This window comes from Meleagris gallopavo, chromosome 5, assembly GCF_905368555.1.
Source record: "Meleagris gallopavo chromosome 5, MGAL_WU_HG_1.1, whole genome shotgun sequence".
In the NCBI taxonomy this organism is placed as follows: domain Eukaryota; kingdom Metazoa; phylum Chordata; class Aves; order Galliformes; family Phasianidae; genus Meleagris; species Meleagris gallopavo.
In genome coordinates, this window is record NC_139408.1 from 53,378,087 (window position 1) to 53,401,497 (window position 23,411).

The following is a 23,411-nucleotide window of genomic DNA, read 5'->3' on the forward strand; positions in this document are numbered from 1 at the left end:
TCGACATTTCCATCAGCCTAATTGGTATAACATTTAATGGCAGTAGAGATTGATCTTGAGCTGAAATCTCTCAGCTAGAACTTAAGGCCTTTGGTTGCCAGGAAGATGCAGAAAATGTGGTAGTGTTGGCAGTTGTGCTGGGTGGAAGGTCCTATCTGACTTTTGCCCTCAGAAAGGAGTGGTTATTCAGGTGTCTTCAAAGGTCTGTTAAGGAAAAGGTTGTCTACACAGTGTCTCGTCCATTTTCGGGTTGGACCGAGTGAACTGTCCTCCGAGCTTCTCTCTCTAAGATGTGTGTAGTGAAGTCTACCTAGCTTTGGGCTGGATGTTTTAGAGAGTTGAAATCAGATGGGAGGGTTTCCACCTGCAGTGCCTAGAACGAAAGTTTTAAGATTTAGAATTGCTGGAGACTGGTGATGCTCCTTCAACATCTGTAGAGCTGATACACATCAGCTGAAGTTAGGCTCTCAAGCTCCAATTTCCATGAAGATTTGCTGTCTGAGAAGTTAGAAAGCAATTTTCTGAGGGAGGGCAAGGTATTGTCATGGCAAATTAATGTCCTAAAATGTATAGTGTTTACAGAGCTTTGAAGTTCTTGCTTTGTCTAAATCTATTGTGTAGTATGGGATGATGATGCAGTTCGTTCAGACATGCAAAATTAAAGTTGCTACACTGACAAATTTAGTTTTACATCATGCTGGTGCAACAACAGTTATCATACTCATTTTCTGCAATGAAATTCAGTTTACCATACCAAATATAACAATATTAATTAATACAGATTTTGACTTTTTGGTTCAGTATGCCTCATTCCTTAATATGTTAATTTCTTATACACTAATACCCTAACTTCCAAATGCTGATTCATACAATGTTAAAAGTGACCTTTCCTATTGTAAACTACAATAAATGCATTTCAGTCTCACAATGTAAACTAAAAAACATGTGAAAATGGAACTTTCATTTGCATTTATTTCCTTGTAGTTAAGCCAGAATACTGTATTATTCTGCCACAGTTTCATTAGATTTTAATGGTGCTCTGCAGTTAATGAGGAAAACCTATGCTTTAATTACTGAAATTTCCTTCCATAGTTTCCACATGTCCGGTTTTATAGCTTATAAAAATGCAGTTAGAGCTATAATCTTCAGCTCGTGGTAAGCAGTGTTCTCTGGTCTGTAAGACAGTAATGGCTGCTTAGCTAGATAATTGATATGGCTGTAAAATCTGTGACTTAGGTTTTTAACAATTTTCCCTTGGTAAAGACTTGCCTAAACTTAGGCCTGGATCCAAAACCTATTTATAACAGTGGAAGGATTTCAGGAACCTCTGCATCTGGACATCAGTATTTGGATCTAATCGAACTTCCCAGAAAAGCCAGTGTTGCAGAAGAACAGAGACGAGATAAACGTAAGAACTTGAGCATCGGTTTGAATGTGTTGGTATTTTGTATCCCCTACAGCCTGCAAGTCTGCAAAAGCAACAGCACCAGCAGCCCTTAGTGCCCACACTGAGCATCCCTGAGTCTGTACGAGAGCTTAAGGCAGTTTGCTTTTGGCTTCAGGACCTTAACTGAAGATTGATGTAGTGAAGTGAAGATTGGTTTGGGGAAAAGGGTAGAAAGCTGTTTCATAACAAAACAGTTTTTCTACCTTTATTTCCGCTCTGGACAGTGTTGTGATATGCTTCACTGAGACAAATTAGAAAATGTAAATCCCAGCTGAGAGTTGAGGGGAACAGTGGTACAGTTCCAGAGGCTAGTCTTGTAGGGCGGAGCATTCCTCTTCCATTAGTTCCAGCTTTATCCCTTCAAGTCCATTTTAAGGCACTCCGTATTTAAATTGAATCCATCTGTGCTAACCCCAGAGCATCAAGTGGATGGGAGCACGCTGTAGAAACCTCCAAGGTACACAGGCTTAGATTTATTACTATAAACACAGTGAGGCTAGCAGGACTACGCTGCATCTGCAGCTGAGCTGCTAAATCCAGAGAGTGCTCCAGTGTATGTTGGAATAGGGGATTACTGGCCCAGGTGTTGACTAACTTCTCTTGCTTAGCTTAGCAGCCTGGACATGGCCTTAGGGGCTCCTTCCAGTCCGGATTTCAGAGCTCCAACAGTGAGATCCTAACCAGTCTGTAGTCCAGATATTCTTGGATCAAATGATTTCCCATTCCAGTTCTTTTTAAGAGTCTTTCAGTAAGCTCATTATCCTGCAAAGCACGTATGCTCAAAACATGTGGAAATTAGTGAAGAGTTTTTCTAAACTTTTCAGTTTCCGTCAGACAGTTTCCATCATCCACGGTTGTTTTTAAACCTAACGTACATTATTAACTAAAACTGTTCCAAATATATCTACACTGTCACATTGGAGTGTGTTTTGCAACATCACTTGCCACAGATTTACAATACATTTCATTCAGTCACTCAGCGTGTTGAAATGGCTTTGTTTTGAAATCTAAATTCAGAGGACAAGAAGATTAATGTATGTAAGAAGTGTTACAGTAGGTTCCTATGGTGATGAACCATCCTAGCAATTTGAGGTACTAAAAATAAGCATGTGTATGTGTTTCTTTGATAACTAAAGATTTTAACTTCATACACTTGAAATTGAAGTACAGCTTGATTGGAATCACTACCATTTAACATGTGTAGATGTGTTGTGTCAGAACTCGCATATCTACCTTTGAATGACACTTTTCTAAATAAGATCTTAGCTGAAACCAGTAAGGATGAGTCCATATCAGACAAGCAGCAAAGACAAAGTGGAAGTTAGCATGGAGAAAAATTACTGAAGATCTAGTCCTTGCTGCTTGTGGAAAATGTCTGTCTCAAACAGAACCTTGTTTTAAAGCCTCCATTGATTGTGTTTATATGTGGGAGAGGCCTTGATCTCCCACACTGAAGCAATGGTGCCTTAAGCACACAGATTAGACTTCACTGTTCTCCTCGGGGATAACTCATCTTCAAATCCCATCTTCAAACCACAGCACTTCAACCTGTCTCTGAGTGTTCACAAATAAGGAATTAACAATGACACTAAAAGCATTAGTGTATTTATTGTTATTACTTAAGGGGAAGCAAGTGGCCTATGATCTATAATCTTAAATCACTTGAACGTTAGAGCCCTGCTCTGACAGCTAGGATGATGTATGTAGTACATGCACATGGACTCTGTCTCCTGGAGTAACACTCCAGCTCAGACGAGATGGAATTTATTTTTACGTTTAATACTGTATGTTTTGGGGTTATTCATCTAATAATGATCAAAAACATCAAAAAGCTAATAAACCCTTATATACTTAAACAGGATTTCTGACACAGCAGAATGTGTTCCATGGGGGTATTTTTTTGAGAGAGATATAAAACAGGCCAGTGCATTCTCTGCATATTGTTACTTCTAAGCAGCTGAAAAAAATCTGTAGAGTAGTAATCTATGAAACACACACTGAATTCAAACCTCTTAAGTTTTTATTGAAATCTACTAGGCAGCAAATGAAAAATTTATAGATATTAACTCTTCTATGAGAAATAGGTCATTATATGTGAAAGCAGAACAGCCATTAACATACACACAGATGTCTCAAGGTCTCATCTAATGATAACGTTCTGAAATGTCAGAGATTTTCTGTTCTTGACCTCCATGCTATTGTATGGCTTAGGATTTGCTCAGAAAGCAATTAAGTAAATGCCTATCATGTTTTAATAGTCAATTTGTTCAGAAAAGCCGTAGGTTGAAAGAAGAAAATGCTTCTATTTAGTCTGAACCTAAGCATTGCTGGCAATTCAAATGAATGCCAATTCCACATTGAAATGCTGAAAAGAAAATCATGGGAAAGTAGTATTAAAACTATTCATTGCTGGCCCACTAAGCTTTCATTTAGGAGAGATAGGTTTATGGTAAATAGACACAGTTTGTAACTTTATTAAACATTAGTCTACAGAAGTACAGCGCAGTTTAGTTATGTTTGTTCTCAGTAAGATTTTCAAGAGCTACAGTAAGAATTACCAATACCCAGAGAAAAATAGGGAAATCAGGCTGCCATTCCTACGGTGCCCCATCACACAGAGGTGTCTGTAATTGCTGGCTGGACTTTCTCCTGGATGACTGATGTAGAAGGCTTCCAAGCTTCATGGCTAAAGAGATCTACAAAATTAGGCGTGACAGCTATCCACAATCCCATGCTGAAGAGGGAAGGTAAAAACCATTTGGACAAGTATTTTTGTTTCGTTGTAGAGGCGAGGTTGTTGGTCGTTCCTTGCAGATCGGGACGAGGTGAACAAGAAGTCTCCCCTCACCTCAGAGAGCTGAGCTAGGACCAGGTACAGTTGCAATCCACGGTTCTTTGGAGAGCGGGCTGCAGGAGAGACGGTCAGGGTCTCACTGTCCTTCGCAGAGGTCCAAGCACGGGGCCTGTGCACCAGTGGGGCTTTCTGTTTCACCTTAATGAATGGTATGGATGATTCACCTCCAGTATGCACTGTGCAGAGCCAGGAAAGATTGTTCACAATCTTGGATGTGCTGAGTTTGGGTTGACACAGGTTAAACTATGAACCTCTCATACTTGAGTAAATGCCAGTTCTATAAATGATGGCTGTAGGGCAGCTCATGAACTCTTTGCCTGGGGGGTAGAATCGCCTGTTGTGGATGGGTTGAGTGTTTCCCTGAGCACTACCACCAAGGGGGTGTTGCTGACAGAGGAACTGTCATTTCCAGAGACCACACCTTAGGGAATGATCACATCTCAGGGACCTCCAGAGGTCCCTTCCAACCTCAACATTCTTTGATTCTGTCTTCTTCAGATCTGTTTTCTTACAACTTTCCTCCTTGAAGCATATTTTTACAAAATGCTGCATGTTAAAAAATTAAGCCACTTCCAGCAGAAGCGTGAAATAAAAACTGTTGATCAATTCCATTCTTACAGGGGTGACCTTTGTGCCAAAAGTTGTCGATCTAAACAATGTCGTAACTTGAGAGATTCTTTGATGTTAGCTATATCATTTCTGTTGTTTATTTTTCTTTCTGTCACCTAAAAAAGCTTAGCTGTAATGATGAAATTCCCTGTACTATGCTATCTTCTGCCTCATCAGAAAGTCATGATTGTGCTTCGGACAGACATTACTGCAAAACCAAACTCAATAAAACCTTTAACTGTACAGAAATTTAGACAAGTTGTGATCCATTACTGTTGCCCATCAGTGGATGTTCTTAGTGTTGTTCTTGCTACGTTTTTCTGTGTTAGACAACTCAAGATGCTCTGTACTGAAGAACCAGTTCAATCCTTAGAGCAAATTGTGATACTTCTTATCTTTCTGCAGTTTTCCAGGCCTTTAGCCAGATCCCGTTGTGTTTGACAATACTGAATTTAATGTACTGTAGAGATCTACAGATAATTTAATGTCTCTAAAGTGTGAGCCAAAATGTGGTTAGCTTTGGTATTATATACTACTAAAATTAACCATTGTGATCACTATTTTAGATCATGTATCATTCATAAGAAAACAATTCAAGCTCAGCTTACTAAACTTGATTTTTCAGATCTGAGCATTTAAATCCACGTGACTTTGGAATTTATACAGTTAATTTAAAATGAAACACACTGTCGCTGCTTAGATTGAGTTCTTAGTGCCAAGATACTCAGTGATGTATTACAGATTATCCTAATGCATGCAGGGTTAATAACTGCTCAGTTCCACACATCACCTTTGAGCTACTTCCAAAATTATCGGCTTATTACAGGAAAATGCTCTGTGATTTGCCCATCAGCTGTTTTCTTCCCTTTGTCTCTTTGGCTCCAGACCAGTGCAAAATGTAACACTTTTAGCTTGGTCTGCAAAAGAATTCAACACTCAAATGAGCCAAAACCTTCTAAAAATCTGAATAATTTGGTCAGGTGCCTAGAAGGCGGTGTGTTTTTTGGAAAGATCTGACCTCATTTACTGCCAGATATGGCTGAAAGTCCAGAAAATAAAAAGACCGATCTGGATTACGGCAGGATAGAAGCCATAGGAGTTTATTTATTATTGAAGTTGACATCACTGAGTATCTCCAGTACTTCTGCAGTTATTCATTTAAAAAACAGTCCTTGTTATTCCTCTGCTAAGACTGTCTAAGCTCTTCATTTGAACGTTAATCAATACATCCACTAGTACAACCCTGAGAAAGTGAGAATTTCGTGTGCTGAAAGAGAATTACAAAGAGATACCATTTGTGATTCACTGGCTTCTGTCCTCTTTGTTAACAAGTCTTAACAGATTCTGTAATATTTGCTAAGCCGTCCCATAGTGTTTTCTAGCTGGCAAAGATTTTTTTTAAAGTACTTAAACCCTTCCTAAAAGCTATTATTTGGACACATTCTTAATCTGTACAGTTTTTGTTTCGATTCATTTGCTTTTCTTTGAGTTCTTTATGATCTCTGTTCCCTGTAGAGCCCTTTGAACTGTGCAAGGGGCTTATCTTAAACTGCGTGAGTATGTCAAGGAGATGGATGGGAGAGGAAAAAAATCAAATTGAACCTCCTTGGGAATTTTATTTCCCCCTTTGCAGATCTTAAGTGGAAAAGATAGCAAAGTATTTTATGCCAATTCCCTGTGAGTCTTCCAGAGCTTTTCCCAATCTCTAGCAGCAATCATGAACATTTCACTTACCACCAGCCTTTTGGATATGCCATAGGATGTTCTACTGACTGTGGCAGTGCTGAGTCTCTGCACTGAGCACATTTTGTCAAGCTGAGTTCCAGGGAGCAGTGAGTGCTTAGGGCAGAGTTCAGCAATTGCTTTATACTGACTTTGAGGAGTTTTAAATTCCTACAAAAAGAAGGTAGGTGATAAATGTTATTCTATGCTTTACTTTGTCTTCTCTCAGCTTTTAGTGGTTCAGATCTTTGTGGATACACGTGCACTGTTTCACATGCAGCATGGATCCTGGCTTCTTGTATTTAGAAATGCCACTTACACAATCAGATTTTCCTCTGGGGAGGTTTCAGTTTTCTCTTCCAATTTTGCATCGAAACTATCAGATTCTGTTTTTTTTTTAATGATATTTGGATGACTGTGAAGTCTGTGGCTACAGATTTGTTATGGAGAAGCTTCTGTAGCAGCACACAAGTATCAGGTCCCTGGGGGCAGCTGCTCTAAGTCGTGTGCTCCAAAGCCATCAGTTGGTAAAGCATTACAGTCAGCAACCTTAATATCCTGACTTACTTATAAACTGCAGATTTCACTGAGAAAGGTCTTGAATCCTCTAAGGAAATTTCCTCTTCAAAAGCTTGTCTTGGTGGTTTCTAGATATACTGCTGAAATGGGGATTCAAAGAAATGTCCTGGCTGAACTTTCACTCTGCTAACAAAAGTGCTGAAGGCATTTCACTAAAAGCGAAATGATAGATTGAGCTTTACAGGTTATCTTCTTCCTTAAACTGAATTTCTTTTTACAAGCATTTAAGTGCATTTGTGCATTGTAAGTACAACCATAGGACCCACCTACAACTGCACTGCTGTTCCTTTCTATCTTTTTAGCTGCATGCTAACTTGAAAATGCTGAGGTCTCGTTTAAGAGCCTTTTACAAGAGGAATGTCTAATTCTTGTGTTACCATTAAAGGATCTTTTTCAGAAGTTCTCAAGTTGAGGTGCTCATTTTTATCATTTTCTGCTCTTACTGTGGAAACAGGAAAATTACTCCTACTCTGTGTCACCAACAAACCCTTTTTACAGTATGGCTAAAAGTGATATCAGAAAAACTGATGGTTTCTTTGAGACTCCTCCTGAATTCCTGATGTTGATATTTGTAAACACAAAAAGTGTTGCTGCAAAGTCAGCTTGGAGCTCATGAAGACTTGTCCTTGCAGAATACTAAACATATACCTTGATATTGAGATAATCTGTCTCTGCTCTTTTACTTCCTCCCCTGTATGTGTCTGCAGTTGTCTTGGTCAAAGCCGCTTTACCAAATATTTCAGCATTAAGCATTTCTTTTAATTTTGTCATCTGTCTCATTCTCTAAGATGCTAGATCTCAGTACTAGTGGAGTAGCAGGCAATAAAACTGAAGTAAAGAATATTCATCCCTGGCTAACTCTTGGATCATTACTCATTTAGTGTAGTTCTTGTTGATAAATGATATCTCCATGTATCTCCATACAGTAATATGTCATTAGGAGAATCATGTTATCAAGACATTAGCAAATTCCTGCATTATGCTAAGAGTGGCTTTTTGTGTGCAGTGGTATTTTTTCTGGCTTTTTATTTGACAAAGTGTGATGGTAGATATGTTTGTTTTGACTACAAAAAGAGCAATGCTTTGAGCTCTCACATTTAATAACCTGTATTTAACTCTGTATTTGTGAGGAAACAATATGCTTCTTTGCATCCAAGTTACTTTCATTTTGACCAGCTCAGTTCATTTACCCTTCAAAAGACGAACAATCTTAGAATGTACCTGAGTCTTACAGTAACATCTTCTGCAACAGTTTAATCAATTTCAGATGCATTTAAGGCATCTTTTAACTATTGTTCCTGCAGTTTGGAAGCTTAAAAGATAGAATTTGGAAATCAAAATCACGTGTATATGCACGTTTTTGTTAAGAACAGTGTTGGAGAATTCACAACTCATGGCCTTGTTAAGTCAAAAGCAGTTACATTAGTGGAAGCATTAGAGACATGAAAAGTTCCTAACAATGATTAGGCCCAACAGGAGATAAAAATGTTAAAAATCATCAATCATGATGCCAAAGAAAGCAGAATTTTTTCATGCAGCTATTATTGTGAAGAGGAAAGGTGGCGTGTTTCTATTTGAAAATAAAGACGAGCTTTCTGTTTGATTCAGAAGTATCCAAATGTATTTTTTGAACTAGAAAAATGAAGGTATCTTCATATTTCTATTCGTAAATGAGATAACTCAGGTGAGTGTAAATTTGTAAAGTTGACATTTGCTCTTCATAAAATTATGGAAAAAGTGATACAGAATATGTTCACTAGTGACTCAGACAAGATATTATTACTGATGCAAATGATGGTTTACGGAAAATATGTCTTGTCAAATGTGTTTATTATTAATTTTTATGATAAAACGGGCTTATGGTTTTTGAACCTTTTCTGTACAACACTTTGTTACAGAAAAATAGCATTAACCAAAATTAACCTAGTCTCTATCAAATCAAATACAAATTAATTACCTGCGATGTCTGGGAGGGTTGTTGTAAGTGAGACAAGGAAGTTTCCAAGGAGATACTGTGCATCACAGTGTCAGACACAAGAAGCATCATGAACTGTTGTTTATTCAAGTCGAGACTTAGAGTTGACACAATTGTATTTTATAAACAATAAGATGTGGAAGAGATTTCTGTTGATTGCAGGTCTTTAATCAGAGCAAAATGATGCAAACCACTGGCTGTTAGATGAAAGCCAAACAAAACACATTTCATAAACAGCATGTTTTAGAAGAGAGTTGTCCATTGGTACAACTAACCTATATAATTCAAAAGCATTAAATCAAGGCCTTCTAGACTATAATTTTACCAGATATTTTGGGATCAATATGAAAAGTATGAATGAGCTGACCCATAATGGAAGAAGTTAGTATGGTTGCATAACCCCTTGTAGACTGGGAAAGCGTACATCCATGTGCAAACTTGCTGTCATAGTACAGAGAATAAGAGGATGAACTCCTCTTTCACCCTTTTACATTCATTATGTATTTGACAGCAAAACACTTTGATCTATTGAGACAAGAAGGGATCTAGATCAAACTAGAAAATCATCATCATTGTTTTCCTATTCTATGCTTCTGGATCTTTTAATAATACTTTACAGTAACTTGTTTTATACCTCTTCTGCATTAAACAAAAATGAAAGTCATGACTTTACTTCTGAATTAATATGACCATTTGCCTCTAAGTCTATTCAGGGTTTCCAGAATCTCCCTCTGTTTGCTAACTTTCAATGTTAGTCAGCACACTGACCCAATGTGCCTCTCTCACCAACTGTCTGCAGAGCAAGCTGTCAGATAAATTCTGTACAATGAGGAGTTAGTAAGTGCTATTGATCTGCATTCTTCTTTACATGACTCTTACAGAGTGCTCTTCATCTTCTTCCTTTTCCCATTATTTAACCTAGCAAAACATTACAAGGTTGTGTATGTTTCTCTGTGCAGTTAGCTTCCATGCAGAGAGACATGCATTTCAGAACTGTAAGGATGCTGGTGTGTTTAGGAGGATGTGCAAATATTAAACATTTTACATGCCTAATAACGTCCACAGGTTTTCATTTTTTTCTTCAGGTGTATTTATTTTACTGTTTCAGTAGGGAAAGCTATTGAAGGTAAGGACTTAATTAAAGGCCTTATTTAATTGATCTGCAGTAAATACATCTTCACCTTTGCTGGGCAGTTTTCATTTGCCTTTACTTTACATTTCATAAGGTTTCCTAGTACTTTCTTTTTGCTCTAATCTCACACTCTTTGGGTTTTCTAGTCTGTAAGCCCTCCAGGGCAGGTTACTTACCGTATGTCTGTACAGTGCTGAAACAAAACCCTAGGTGTGTTTGGATACGTGTTGGTAAGTGGTCACCTACATCAACACTTTTGAAGATTAGGTTTCCAGATGTGACTAAATCTGTTGGTTTGGATTGTGAGTGGTCTGCCTTTGCATATGCTTCTTCTGAGTGTCCATCCTGTGCTCCTGCAGGGGCTGAGCATAGCAGTGGGTGGATGGTCTAGGCACCAAGTGTGGAGGGGCAGAGACAAAGCAGTGTCACCTGCAATTACGGAAAACAAGTGTGAAAGGGTAACAGAATAGCACCACCCTTTCGCCTGTATTTCTTGAAGCAATAAATGGGTAGAAAATTAATGCTACCTCATTTCATGATAAAATTCCCACCAGAAGTTTAAGATCCGCCCAGACGAAACTACCAATTCACTTATTTCATAAAGCGCACGCTGCCCGCACTGCCACGTTCCCAGCTGATTATTTTTTGTCTTTCTTTCGTTCAGGTTCTCTCGATTTGCCCAAAGGACATGAGAGCAGATATTTGTGTGCACCTAAACCGGAAAGTTTTTAATGAGCATCCTGCCTTCCGGCTGGCCAGCGATGGCTGCCTGCGAGCCCTGGCCGTGGAGTTTCAGACGATCCATTGTGCCCCGGGGGACCTCATCTATCACGCTGGGGAGAGTGTTGATGCTCTTTGCTTTGTGGTCTCAGGATCCCTAGAAGTCATCCAGGACGACGAGGTGGTGGCTATTTTAGGTACTGTGATCTCTACTGACATGGTGGTGCTTGGGATGCATTTGAGTTCTGTGTAGGTTTGAATATTTGCTACTCTTGCCTTACATCAGCTGAGACTACAGGAGGCTAGTGGTTGTCGTAAGATAAGGATTTAGTTCTCAAGAGATATTTCTCTAGGAGCAAACCTTTCATTTTTTATTCCATAGAGAATGCTTGTTTTGCCTAGTATGGTTCGCTGGTCACAGTTAACAGTGTCCCTAAGCAGAAGAGAATGGCATCTTTTAAACAGTCTGCTAGAGGAAATGCACAGTGTTTTATATCTGTCTCTCAGGAGGATTTCCACATTAACCTTTGCACTGGGCTTTCCATTTGTCTGTATTCTAGCCAAGAATAATACCTTCAAACAGTATCTTCAAGGAAGCAAAACTTGTTTTTAGTGAAGAAATAGTATGTCTTTGTGAAGAGATAGAGGTGCACCGTATATTCCAGCTTGATTCATGAGAATTCTGAGTATTGGGGGAGCTCTATGTTAATCCCCTCACCATTAACTCTGGAGTCAGTGTCTGGTCTGGTTTGCCAGCAGTAGGTGGGAAATTGCCAAATGCAGACCCCCCACTAACTTGTATGAGATTGGGAATTTTGTAGCAAAAGGTGGAACTGAGTGGCCAGCACCAGTGCTGAGACAGGACTTGTCCTCAGAGACATAACAGTATGGATGAAGAATGAATGGCTCTCCTTGGAAAGGGTCTGTCTTGGCTATTCATAATAGATCTGCTTACTGTGGAACTCATCTCTGTTGAGCATTAGCTATTTGGCTACTCTTAAACTGGAGATGTGGCTCTCTGAAGGGAAACGCAAGTGCTGGTCCTGAGCTATGAGACCACTCATGTCCTCATGTCACTGAACTTCTGCGCTGCTTCTTTCATGTAAGGGCAGACCCAGAGTGTCTCTTTTGTGCCTCGTGGGGATGATTGCTGGGAAATGAGGGTCATGATGGCATTGGAGAGTTGAGCCAGCATGTGGAAAGTGGGCAGATATGAAGGACAGCACTGGTTGTGTATGGAGAATACGTGCTCAGGATATGCAGATACACTTAATGCAGCTTTTTGTACTCTAGAATATACTGAGGTTTTTAACAGGAGAGATTTAATGTAAGAATGAATCTATTTCCATATTGAGATGTGAAGTCATGGTGAAAGCTCCTAAGTCTGTAATTTCCTTAGCAAGATACTCCTTGTACTTCAGCTCGCTGGGCCATCTCACTTTTATTATTAATTTCAGTGATGAAAGGATCTCTTTTGTTTGCTTACAGCTATTTAAAAAAAGAAAAGCTTTCAGAGTAAGTGGCAGTATTTAACCAAACAAAATGGTTTTCAGGCTACTAGAGTGAAACAAACAATAAAGATATAATTTACTGAACTATAAGACATCAGTAAGTGGATTACATGCAAAACTTTATTGCTTTACTAATGAATATTGTGTTTGTATAAGAGTGAGAACTTTTTGTTTCCTACATGTATGTACCATAAAACCAGTACCCCTCTTATTCTCCATTTGGCTAGGGAGCCCTTTAACCATATCTGTTAAACATATCTGTTAAAGTGAATTACCTTTAATTACCAAAAGTGACTTTGATTCTGTCATGGCTGCTGGCAGGCGATCTGTGGACTCAGAGTTATGTTCACTGTGTACTGTGGGGACTGGTAGAATGCGTATTTGTGACTTAGAGTGAGATAAACTGCTTATTTTAATTGTAGGCACACTAAGAAGTTTTCTTTTAGATTATTTAACAGAACAGTGTACTGAGTAACTATGAGATGTCCTAAAAATTCACTTGTGGAAGGAAATCTCTTTCAGATGTAGTTGTGGAGACATTTACAGTGACGTCAGTTGCCCTTGAAATAACAACTGTGTTATCATGCAGCAGAGAAGAAAGTTTGTTTTAATCTCTTCTTCCCCAAGAATGAAAGCACAAGGGAAGTGATACTGCTTGAGGTGAACACCAGGTTTAAAAACCTCTTCCAAACATGAAAACTCGCATAGATTACTTCGAATACTCCAAGTAGATATCTTCACACCGGTGTTCCTAGGAAAAATTGGCTTAGGGAGTTGTACTGCCAGTCTGTCCATCCTCCTCATCCAGCAGTAACTTGTATTGAAAATGGGTAAGCATCCTTCAGAACCCTGTCCTTATTATGTTCTACTGTGGGAGCAGGAGAATAGCAGGACACTTAGCTCCTTAGTAGAACAATCCGTTTCCTAAGCTTGATAAGGAACTGGTATTGTGCAGATACTATTTTAATAGTGTTTTTCATCCAGGTGTTGTAGTGTTATTTGCATTGCAGAGAAAAGGCGTTGGTGGTTTCTTTTTGCCATGCTCGCCTGTAGAGGGAAGTTTTGATGTCTTCTTAGAACAATCAATCAAGAAGGTGCATCAACATGGATTAAGAGCATGCATCATCTGTCCCTCACATTCATTCATGCTTCTTTCCAAAGGCCGGGGCTTTGTCCTCCCTTGGAACCCAGCATAAATTGCTCCTCAACACTGCTGCTTTTCCTTTCTTCATCTTCCTTGACTGCAACTCCCTCCCTTGCAGCCATAGAAAGCTAGTGCAGACAGCCTCCCTCCTTGCTAAAATGGTGTCCTCAGGAGCTTGCATCCCACGCAAGTGCTATTCATGAGTTCTAAAAGATAGAGAAAATATGCAGTAGCAGTTTTCCTGGCTCCAAGGCCCCAGCCTTGGTACACCTTGTGCTTGAATACTGGTGAAACACAGTGACTGACCAGTCAACTTTACATCATTATATTTTCATTCTCCCCTGATTCCGTTTTGTTCTCATTTGTGTGTAATTAAATGCCCAGCTACTGCAGTAATCGCCATTACAGAAATTGGTAGAGTAAGAAAATGAACCCAATTGAGCCCAGAGATCTGCAGTTTATAGGACTCACTAATGAAGATACCCAGGTGCCCAATTAGGTGTCTCCTCATTAGGTGTTTCCCTCATTAGGAGTCTTCATTTCCTGGGGACAGCCGCCTGCCTTTCACAAGCACTGACCGCTGCCCTGGCAGAATGAGCACTGTGCTCAGAGCTGGAGTTAAGGGGAGCTGCTTTGCTGGGGAAAACCAGGTCCAGTCATTTTAACATACCTCGTATGCATTTGGCAGGATAACGGAGAAGTAGAAACAGTCTTGCCTCTAATTAACCAAACTTTCCTAGTGAGAGAGGTGACCCTGAGAAGGCGCATCTGTAATTGTCCTCCACCTCTAGCAGGAGTAAACAGCCAATCTGCCACTGCTCTGTGCGTGGGGGGATGTTCCCAGCGGAAATATCTCAGGGAACACCAGGGCTGTGAAGTCCTCTAATGGAACGAGGCATCTGCTGGCAGAGGGCACTGAGCAGCTCACCCTGCCACAATTAACCTGAATTTGCTCGTGGTGAGGAGTTTTGTCTGAGGGACAATGCCAGCCCAGTGCCTGCAAGCTGCTTTGCAGCTCCCACTATTAGCACAGGATGTGAACTGTGCAGTAACTTAAAGCGGGCAGATTGATCAGCAAGGCTTAGAGGAGTCCTTCTGCCAACGAAAAAATAATGACTCACCATGTTCGAGTGTTGATTGTAGGAACTGATTAAAACTATTGCTCAAACTGTGTAGTGATAGGAATATATTGAGCAGTGAATTCCTGGCTGGGGGCAGCTGCTGAACAGATTCAATTTTGATAGCCGAGCCAGGATGAATATAAATTTAATAGCTTGTATTTCAGCCACACTTAGGATCCCGATCCCATATGCATTCAGTTGAGTTGTTCTTTGCCTTCATGTGTTGCATGTTAATTCTCAGCATATTCTGCATACAGTGAAAGTGTTGTTTACTGGATTTATTCTTCTTAGACAACTCAGGCTCCATCGCTCTATTCCGCACACATTAGTAATTCAGAATTTGGGATCCATCCATCAACACTTTGAATTTCCATGGTGTTACTCAGCTGGGTGTGTGCTTCATGCAGGACAAGACTGACCACGTGTGATGGATTGTATAGTGTGAAAAACTGTCAGTCCAATTCCATCTCATAGCGTTAGTACCTGATTCTGTGATTTTAATTACTATAGTTGCAGCCTGAGTCACCTCTCATTTGGAAAGAAGGTAGAAAATTTGTCCTTACCTAAAATCAGCTTAACATTATGTAATTTTTGTTTTTTTTAAGTGAAGTAAAATAAATCAAGCTGGTTTTGAGACTTTCCCCAGCTTTGTAACGTGCACCTGGTAGCAATCTACAGAACAGCAGCTCTGTAGATTGCTACCAGGTGCACATTATTACCTATGTCCTATTGCATCTGTAGGATAACTCCATTTTGTTGCAGTGAGTTAACGCTCTAAATTAACTAGTACGCAAACGATTCAGAAACGAAAGCTTTTCAGCCAGCAGGACTGCAATAATTAAGGTGATGTAGGCTGTTTTTCAAGTGCTGAATCTGAAAATATTTTGTACTGTGCTCAAAGGAGGATTGATCTGAGACGCAATGTGATGTGCAGCTTTGCACTGTGCAGCTCTTCTTCAACATATTTCCTGAAATGAGTCCTATCTTACAGGTCTGGGTTAACATGCATAGTACTTTGTAAGATTTATTCCTACTGTTACTTGTTCAAAGGTGTTATTAGCTCTTACTGACAGAGTTAAAGGGAGTGTTCAATTTTTCACATCATTTCGTAAGTTTAAAATATTTCTGTCTCTGTCTGCACCATAGTTAACTATAATACGAAGCATCAATCTTAATTTAGTGCCAGCTGGTGTGCTGTAGATGCAATCTGCAGCCTCCAGTGTCAGAAAGATTCCTTCCACTGAATTGAGATGTTTTTGAATTAGACCTGCATGCTTCACTGCCAAACCCAGGAGCTCAAAAGTCTTGGTAGCAAGAAAAAAAATCATTTTGCAATCATATGATATATTTCTTTTAAATCAGATTAACAGTCTGAGGCAATGTGATTTGCCTTATGAGCATTGAAGATGGTGGGTATGGTCGTGCTTTCAAGTTATTTCTTCAGTCAGGAAGGATGGATATTTGTTTAAGTATCAAATCAAAACTGAGATTTCCCATCATGAAGAGCTGGGGCTTCTTAAAAAAAAACAAAGAGGAGATTTGTGCTGAAAGTATGAGAGATGGGGACCATTAACCCATCACTAACAGGGTAATATTGACCTTTCCCTTTTCTAGCAGTTTCTGACTGCTGGTCGAAGGGTACATTAATTTTGTGTATTTAGGTGCAGATGGGGAAGCTTGCACTGTGTTTAATAATGTAAAGTGCTTTTGCCAGCATGGACCTGAATCTTGGGCGCAGTCTCTTAATAATGTTTCTTTGCTGGCTATTTTGACAATCTTTCAAGTGCTCAAAGTGCTCTTTTCTTCATTCATTCTGCCCTTTCACATGTTGATATATGGGGTCCCATCAAGCTGGATGTCTGACTGGTGTGAACTGGTTTTCAATAAAGTCCTGGCTCCTCAGGGTACCCTAGGAAAGGCTGAAATTTTGGCCAGAACCTCCTCAAAGGCAAAGAGCCCTGTCTCACAGTCTGGTAGTCACCCCTGCACATTATGGACTGTACTCACAGGAAGCAATGACATCCCAGCTGGCAGGAGACAGCTGGTGAGCTTGCACCAGTCCTTATCCCATTTCCTCATAGCTGCATCAACCAATGTCTCGTGGCAAGGAGCTGCTTACCTCTCACCCAAAGATTGCAGAGCTGTGGGCTGCTGCAAGTAACTGCAAATTCCTTCCTTCCTCATCAGCTGTCTTCATCAGCTTGAAATACGTCTGTCTGTCTGACAGTCAGAGGTCTCACTGCAGATGTATGGTCACAGACAGGTGTATGTGTATGAATATACGTTCCACCAGCATTGCAATTATGGCTGCAGGGACTTGATATTTGTTTCCTGACCTCCATTTCTGTGCATCTGCCATCATTTCATGCCTATTGGTACCTGAGCAAATTAGTTGAATGTTTTCTATGTATAATGCAGTTTTACTGATTCTGCAACAAAATTGGTCTGTATTGCCTCTGCTGTTGATAAGTAACAGACGATTTAAGCGTATCCTGATGGAAAGCCTACATTATTCATCATGTCTGGCTTTTGCTAGTGTGACTGATGGGTCTTGGGAGATGTTTTAAAAGAGGGAGTAGTATGGCTGGCCTATTAGCTAGGAGTGCACGCATATATTTTCCAAATTTGCTCCTGTCCACAAGAGCTATCGCCTTAAGGAGAAACCTTTGCCCCTTTTATTTGTTTTTCCTCTCAGTGCAGTTTTCCATCAGGAATTTATTCTCACTGCCCATCCAGGCTTTCTCCCAAAAGCTCTATCAAGTTATCGTTTCTACTGATATATTTTTTAGCTTGATTTCTGTCTGAAGAAAATAAATTTTGCCATCTCATAGGTGCATAGGAGTTCTGAGAGGATGTTTAACGAGAGTCTTTCCTCTCTGTGATTTCAAGGACTTTTTCATTCCCTTCTCCAGCTCCTGGGGAGTTTCATATAACCTTACCTGAGATGTCCAACCATGAGCTACAGTCTCACAAGCTGGAAACTCAGTCCGTGGAGCAAGGTGGTGGTGAACATCAGTCCCCTGCTTCTGTGTGGCAGAGTTATCCATAATATAAAATGATAATATATAGAAATATAATTATTATATAGTTACATATTGTTTAATTCTCTCTATATATGTAGGGATTCGTGTGTATATTTAATGTATGGACATATACATAGGTTGCTCCACAAGTAATGCCTTCTATTTATTTCCATGGAAACTAGAAGATATTGAAAGAGCATAGTGAATCAAGAGCTATTTGATAGAGAAAATTCTCAGCTACAATAAATTATTTTTCAACACAGTCACCACCATTAGCTATGCATTTTAACCAGTGATGAACAAGACATGCAGTGCTTGTAGCAACCTGCAGCAGTGGAGGTGAGTAGCTGTGGTTTAAAACCTACCAGGTACATTTTTAATTATAATTCTAAGAAAGAAGAAAAATCCCCTTAGTTACACTGTGTAAAATAAAACTTGAATGAATAATTACTGCTCTCCACTCAGTGAGCTACAGTTAACAGGGATGAAGGACAGTGCATTAATCTCTGTATTTATGAGGAAGCGTGCATTGTTTTGGAGAATCTGCTTGGGTGTTTTCATGCAGCACTGCTCTTTACATGTTCACAAAGAGCAAATGAGACTTGGAAGGGTGTGGGGAAAAAATAAAATTCAAAAAGTCATAATTGCTTCCAAGATTCTGTACTTTCTGAAGTACACTTTCTTAAGGGTAGCATTTGGGCCTCTTATAGTCACCTCCTGCAAAACAGTGAGCGCTGGCAGCAGACAAATACCATCTTTACCTTTCAAGTTGTCTCTTCACTTCCCCATTTAAGTGCACTGACTGCTGACCCATGAAGGAGTGCAGAGATTCAGTTTATCTTCTCAGCCTCATTCAGAGGAACGCAGTGTCGTTCCTGCCTCACTGAACTGCAGAAGATGAGGAGATCTCGGTTTTATGAATGGTGATTTTATCTGTCTGTGATTTGGGAATGTTCTGTCGCACAGTTTCTGAGTCAGCATCCACTGCTTTCAGCTTGAATTATTTATATATTACCTTAAATATAGGAAAAGAAGTATTTTGCTCACATTTCAGCAGGAAAATCGTACCAGTCCCCATTACTGAATTCTGTTTAACTGCAGTCTGCAGTTGCTGCAACCAAGGCTCAGTTCTGTCCTGTGTCCACCTCAGAGAGCAAATCCATTAAGCAATTTTGTGCACTTCCAAAATGGTCTATTTTCTATAAATTATGTAACTGTACTGAGTATGTCTGTGAAGCAGGTTTTAAATTGTGAGTAGAGAGAAGGGCAATTAACTGCAAAGGGTAATTTGAAAACAGAACGATAGATAAATTATATATTTGTAGGAAATGCTCTGTGATAAGGAGAGCATTTTAAGGCAACTTGTTTTATCAACTGTATCAGCAATATTATGTATTGCAGTTCATCTTAACAGCATCTCAAAATGTAGAATTATTTTAAAGCAACCTTTCTGAGAGATGATTCTGCTGCACAGGCTGCATGAGAAATGTTAGTCCAGTTACTGGATACGATACCTGAAGCAGAAATAGAAATAGAGGAATAGTCTCTGACCCCAAAGAGCAGTAAGGTTGGATAAATTATTGTTCTGTGTTCCTGGAATAGAGCTGAGTGAAATGTTGCAAGTCCTTAGAGTAAGAAGCATTAAAATGTATTACCTTTTCTTTCCTCAAACTATAAAATCACAAACCCTCACCAAGGGGCTGTTTGAGGTACCTGAAATCGATAGAGATACTACCACTGACTGATTTCTAGTTTCCTCTTAATAACTACAAAAATAAAGAGCTGAGATACCACTGGTGACCGAAGCATCCTTCCTTCATAAGTGCCCTTAGTACCACAGTTTCTGCTTCAGAATCTGAGCTGTCAGCCACCAACCACACGTTGAGGCCCTCACCCTGCCCATGGCGGTGATGGGCAGCTTTTGCCTACTTCACTTCCCTTTGTAGTCCTCCATGGGACTCCCTCCAGCAGTTCCCTGTCTTTCTTGAACTGGGGGGGCCCAGAACTGGACGCAGTACACCCACTGTGGCCCCACCAGGGCAGAGCAAAGAGGCGGAGGACCACCTCTTTTTCATTCACCCCAGAAGCACCCTTGGCCTTCCTGGCATGAGGGCACACTGCTGGCTCATGGCCAACCAGGACACCGAGCTCCTTCTCTGCAGGGCTCCTTTCCAGCAGGTCAGCCCCTAACCTGTACTGATGCGTGCGGTGGTTCACATCTGGCTGTGGTTATTTAAATATGCGCGTGTCTAAGGGGTCAGACCATTTCTTAGTCAGCAAATATTTAAATACAGACTTAAGCAGAACCCTCCTTGTAAGTGGATATTTTGGAAGCTGGCTGTTGGATCTGCTTAAGATTTAGAGCCAGGAATTTAGAGGTTAGAAGTCTCAGGGATGGTTTTAGTGGGTTTTTAGAAGGAATATTACCTTTCTCACTGAAGTAAAAATGTTTAATGAGCATTTAAGAAGCAGGCTCTTAAACAGCATTGTAGAGCCATGGTGATAAAGTATCCTGAATGACATAGGCCATCAGTGAAAGCAGGGTTCCTCTGTCACTTAGGAATGATCCTCAAATTCAGTCACTTCACCATTAGATAACTACTTATTATGTTCAGGGGCTTTTGGAAAATCTATTACCTGCATCTTCAGCCACACAGTCTGGCTTTTATGTCTGGCTCTGTGACACTTTGCAGAGCTATCTATAAATATCTTAAAAACCTGGGGCTATTGCTAAAGATACTCAAATACCTCAGATATTTTTAAATCTTTTACCCTTATTAGTTTTCACAGTTGAGAGCCAATGTTAGCTTATTCAGAAGCATAAGAAAGTTTGGAAAGAAATCATTTGCTGGGGAGCACCACGTAAGCGTTAACTTTTAACAAATTCTGTCCTGCTGTTTTTCAGGTAAAGGTGATGTGTTTGGTGATATCTTCTGGAAGGAAACCAGTCTGGCCCACGCATGTGCCAACGTACGGGCTCTGACATACTGCGATTTACATATTATTAAACGAGAAGCCTTGCTTAAAGTGTTGGACTTTTATACTGCTTTTGCAAACTCCTTCTCAAGGAACCTCACACTCACCTGTAATTTGAGGAAAAGGGTAAGGCAACTGATCTTGTTTTCCCTTTCTTTCAGCAGGAAATTGCACACTGTTTGCAGTGTTGAATAATCCCCAGTTTACTCTTGATGTTTTTGGGTCATTGCAGATTAACTGGCCTTTCAATAAATGTTGTAGCTCTTTGTTAATGATGGCTCAATAAAAGTTAGCCATAGATTTGCAGCTCCGAGAAGCAATCCTGGCAGTGTGACATATGAATTACACTTTCTTTTTCTTTGCTTTGCTATTTTTTTTTCTTTCTGTTGCATAATGTATAAAGTTATATGTAATAGTGTGAGAGAGTCCATATTTTAAGATTCCTCAGAGGTGAGGCTCAGTCTCTCACCTGCTAGATCAGAAGAGAATAGTCTGATGGATTTGCATGGCACCAACTAGGAGAGATTTATTGATGTTAAATAAATAAAATGTACTCAGCAAAAGTATTATTTTAATACTTGCTTCACTCCCTTGCACAGTTGAGAATTTTAATATGGCAAGGTTAATAAAGCTTGGTAGCAATTTTACATTCACAGCTCACTTTTTAAATCCTCCTGCTCATTTTTTAATCAATCAGCAATGCTCACTATCCATTAGTTCTTTCAAAGAGCACTCCATCTAAAAATTAATTAGCCATAGGGACATATCTTGAAAACAGGTTAAGGGATTCTTTAATTCATATTGGGCTGCAAATTTTAATCTTTATGATTTTTTTTTTTTTTAAGATTGATGAGGGTTATATAAATTTCATTTGCATAGAGAAATCTCCTAACAATGATTTATAGATTATTGAGCATTAACTGAGAACCTCTAGCTGCTGAAACACATTTTTCTGCAGCTAGGACTTCTCACCTGATACGGTATCAAGGCTATCTCCATATTTTACAAGGTAGTATCAGCCTCTGCAGCAACAGGAATTAAACAGAACTAGAATTTTAGGTAGATATAGTTTCTCCATGGCCACTAGAGTATTTTACAAATACTTATTTCAAAGAAGATTTAATTTTTACTGTGTTCCTGTGCTCATTAATATACCAACTATGGCACAAAATACCCATAGCAAAAAGTAGATGCAATGGGATTATAGCCCCCCTCTGTCTGTGCAGGAGCCTGGAAGAGCTGAATTATAATTAAGTTTGGTTCCAGTTTCTCAGTTTACCTCTGACTTGAAGCTTGTTAACTCCACTTTGGTCCTGAAGAAGGGCTTTTGGCTTGAGAGCTGCTTTGGGGCTTCTAGCTTTTTGCTTTTTTATTGATAAGATGTTCTCCTGGTCATGACTTCAGCATCCTCCCCTTGCCTATTTGACACGTGCCACCAGCTCCAGTCCCAGATGACAATTTCTTTCAGACCTTCCTGATGGTGATTTCATGGGACAAGAGAATACCAAGTACATTGTGTCAGAATTTATTCTTTCCTTCTCAAAATGGTAAACCTGTCACTTCAGCTAACTTGCTGGGACTCCCCATCAGCCATGACGAGGTTGTGCACAGGAAAAACACAGACAGATCTTTTCTTGTCAGGCCAACATGCTGGAGTTCAATTCTGCAGTCCTGGGATGCGTAAGGGGAATAATCACTTGGCTGTTTTTCTATTTATTTTCTTCTGTCATATTCCTTTTTTGGACAGTTTGGTTCTTTACAGGGCCCTGGCACACGGTGTCACACTAGTGGAAAAGCACTCAGGGAGCATTAGGTACATGCAGTGTGACGTGGTGCCAGTGACTCAAAGCAAGAAGTGAATGAAGAGCTCTTCTAAAGAAAGGTTGGATTGTGCAGACGGAAAGGCATTGTCAGTTGGGTATTGCATGTGTTGGCACTGGAGTCAAAGGAAGATCAAGTCAGTGGAGTACATGAATTAAATTCACTGAAAAGTTAGCCAATGACATCTGAGCTACTCACCAGTCACTGTTATAGCCCATGAGGAGGAGTGCTTCCTTTAGAGCGCAGTCACCTGTCCCTCTTCAATGCCTGATCTGGGAGGAGAAAATCATCCCCTTTCTGTTGATTTTTTGCGACAGTTCTCAGTTGCTTACTTTTAAATACCAAGGGTACATCAGATGAACTCCACCTAAAATGTCTCCTACTCAAGAGCTATTTCTGGAAAAGTCTTTCTCCTGGTATTTAAGTTGTGCTGAGCCAAAGCTTGCTTTTGCAAAAATTATGAGTATTGTTCCTAGGTACAAAACAGATCATACTGCTTTCAGAAATGGGGATACAGTCCAGGCCCTGTTTTGTAAAATTATTCAGGGGATTGTTTCAAACAACATATCTGCTGAAAGTGTACCCAATTCCTTGTTGGACATGAAGTGTCTGACTGTGAGTTCAGCCTTTGAGAGAAGCCACGCCATCCAGAACAGTTTTATCAGGCGGACAGAAAGCAGTTGTTCAGTAAGTGAAAGCAGGCAGCCAGAGCTGCGCTGTACTGCAGCAATTTGTGCTGGAGTCATGTAATCTAAATGGAAAGAAAATCATTGCATC

At 39.9% G+C, this 23,411-nt stretch overlaps 1 protein-coding gene across 1 annotated transcript in view; it reads left to right on the plus strand.

Moving 5' to 3' along the window:
- The window catches only part of KCNH5 (potassium voltage-gated channel subfamily H member 5), a 154,462-nt gene that overhangs the window by 95,854 nt on the left and 35,197 nt on the right, over positions 1-23,411 (plus strand). The window contains exons 9-10 of the mRNA XM_010712032.3: positions 10,983-11,235; positions 20,743-20,939. Coding sequence (XP_010710334.1) covers positions 10,983-11,235; positions 20,743-20,939 — 450 coding nt within the window. The remainder of the gene's footprint in view (positions 1-10,982; positions 11,236-20,742; positions 20,940-23,411) is intronic.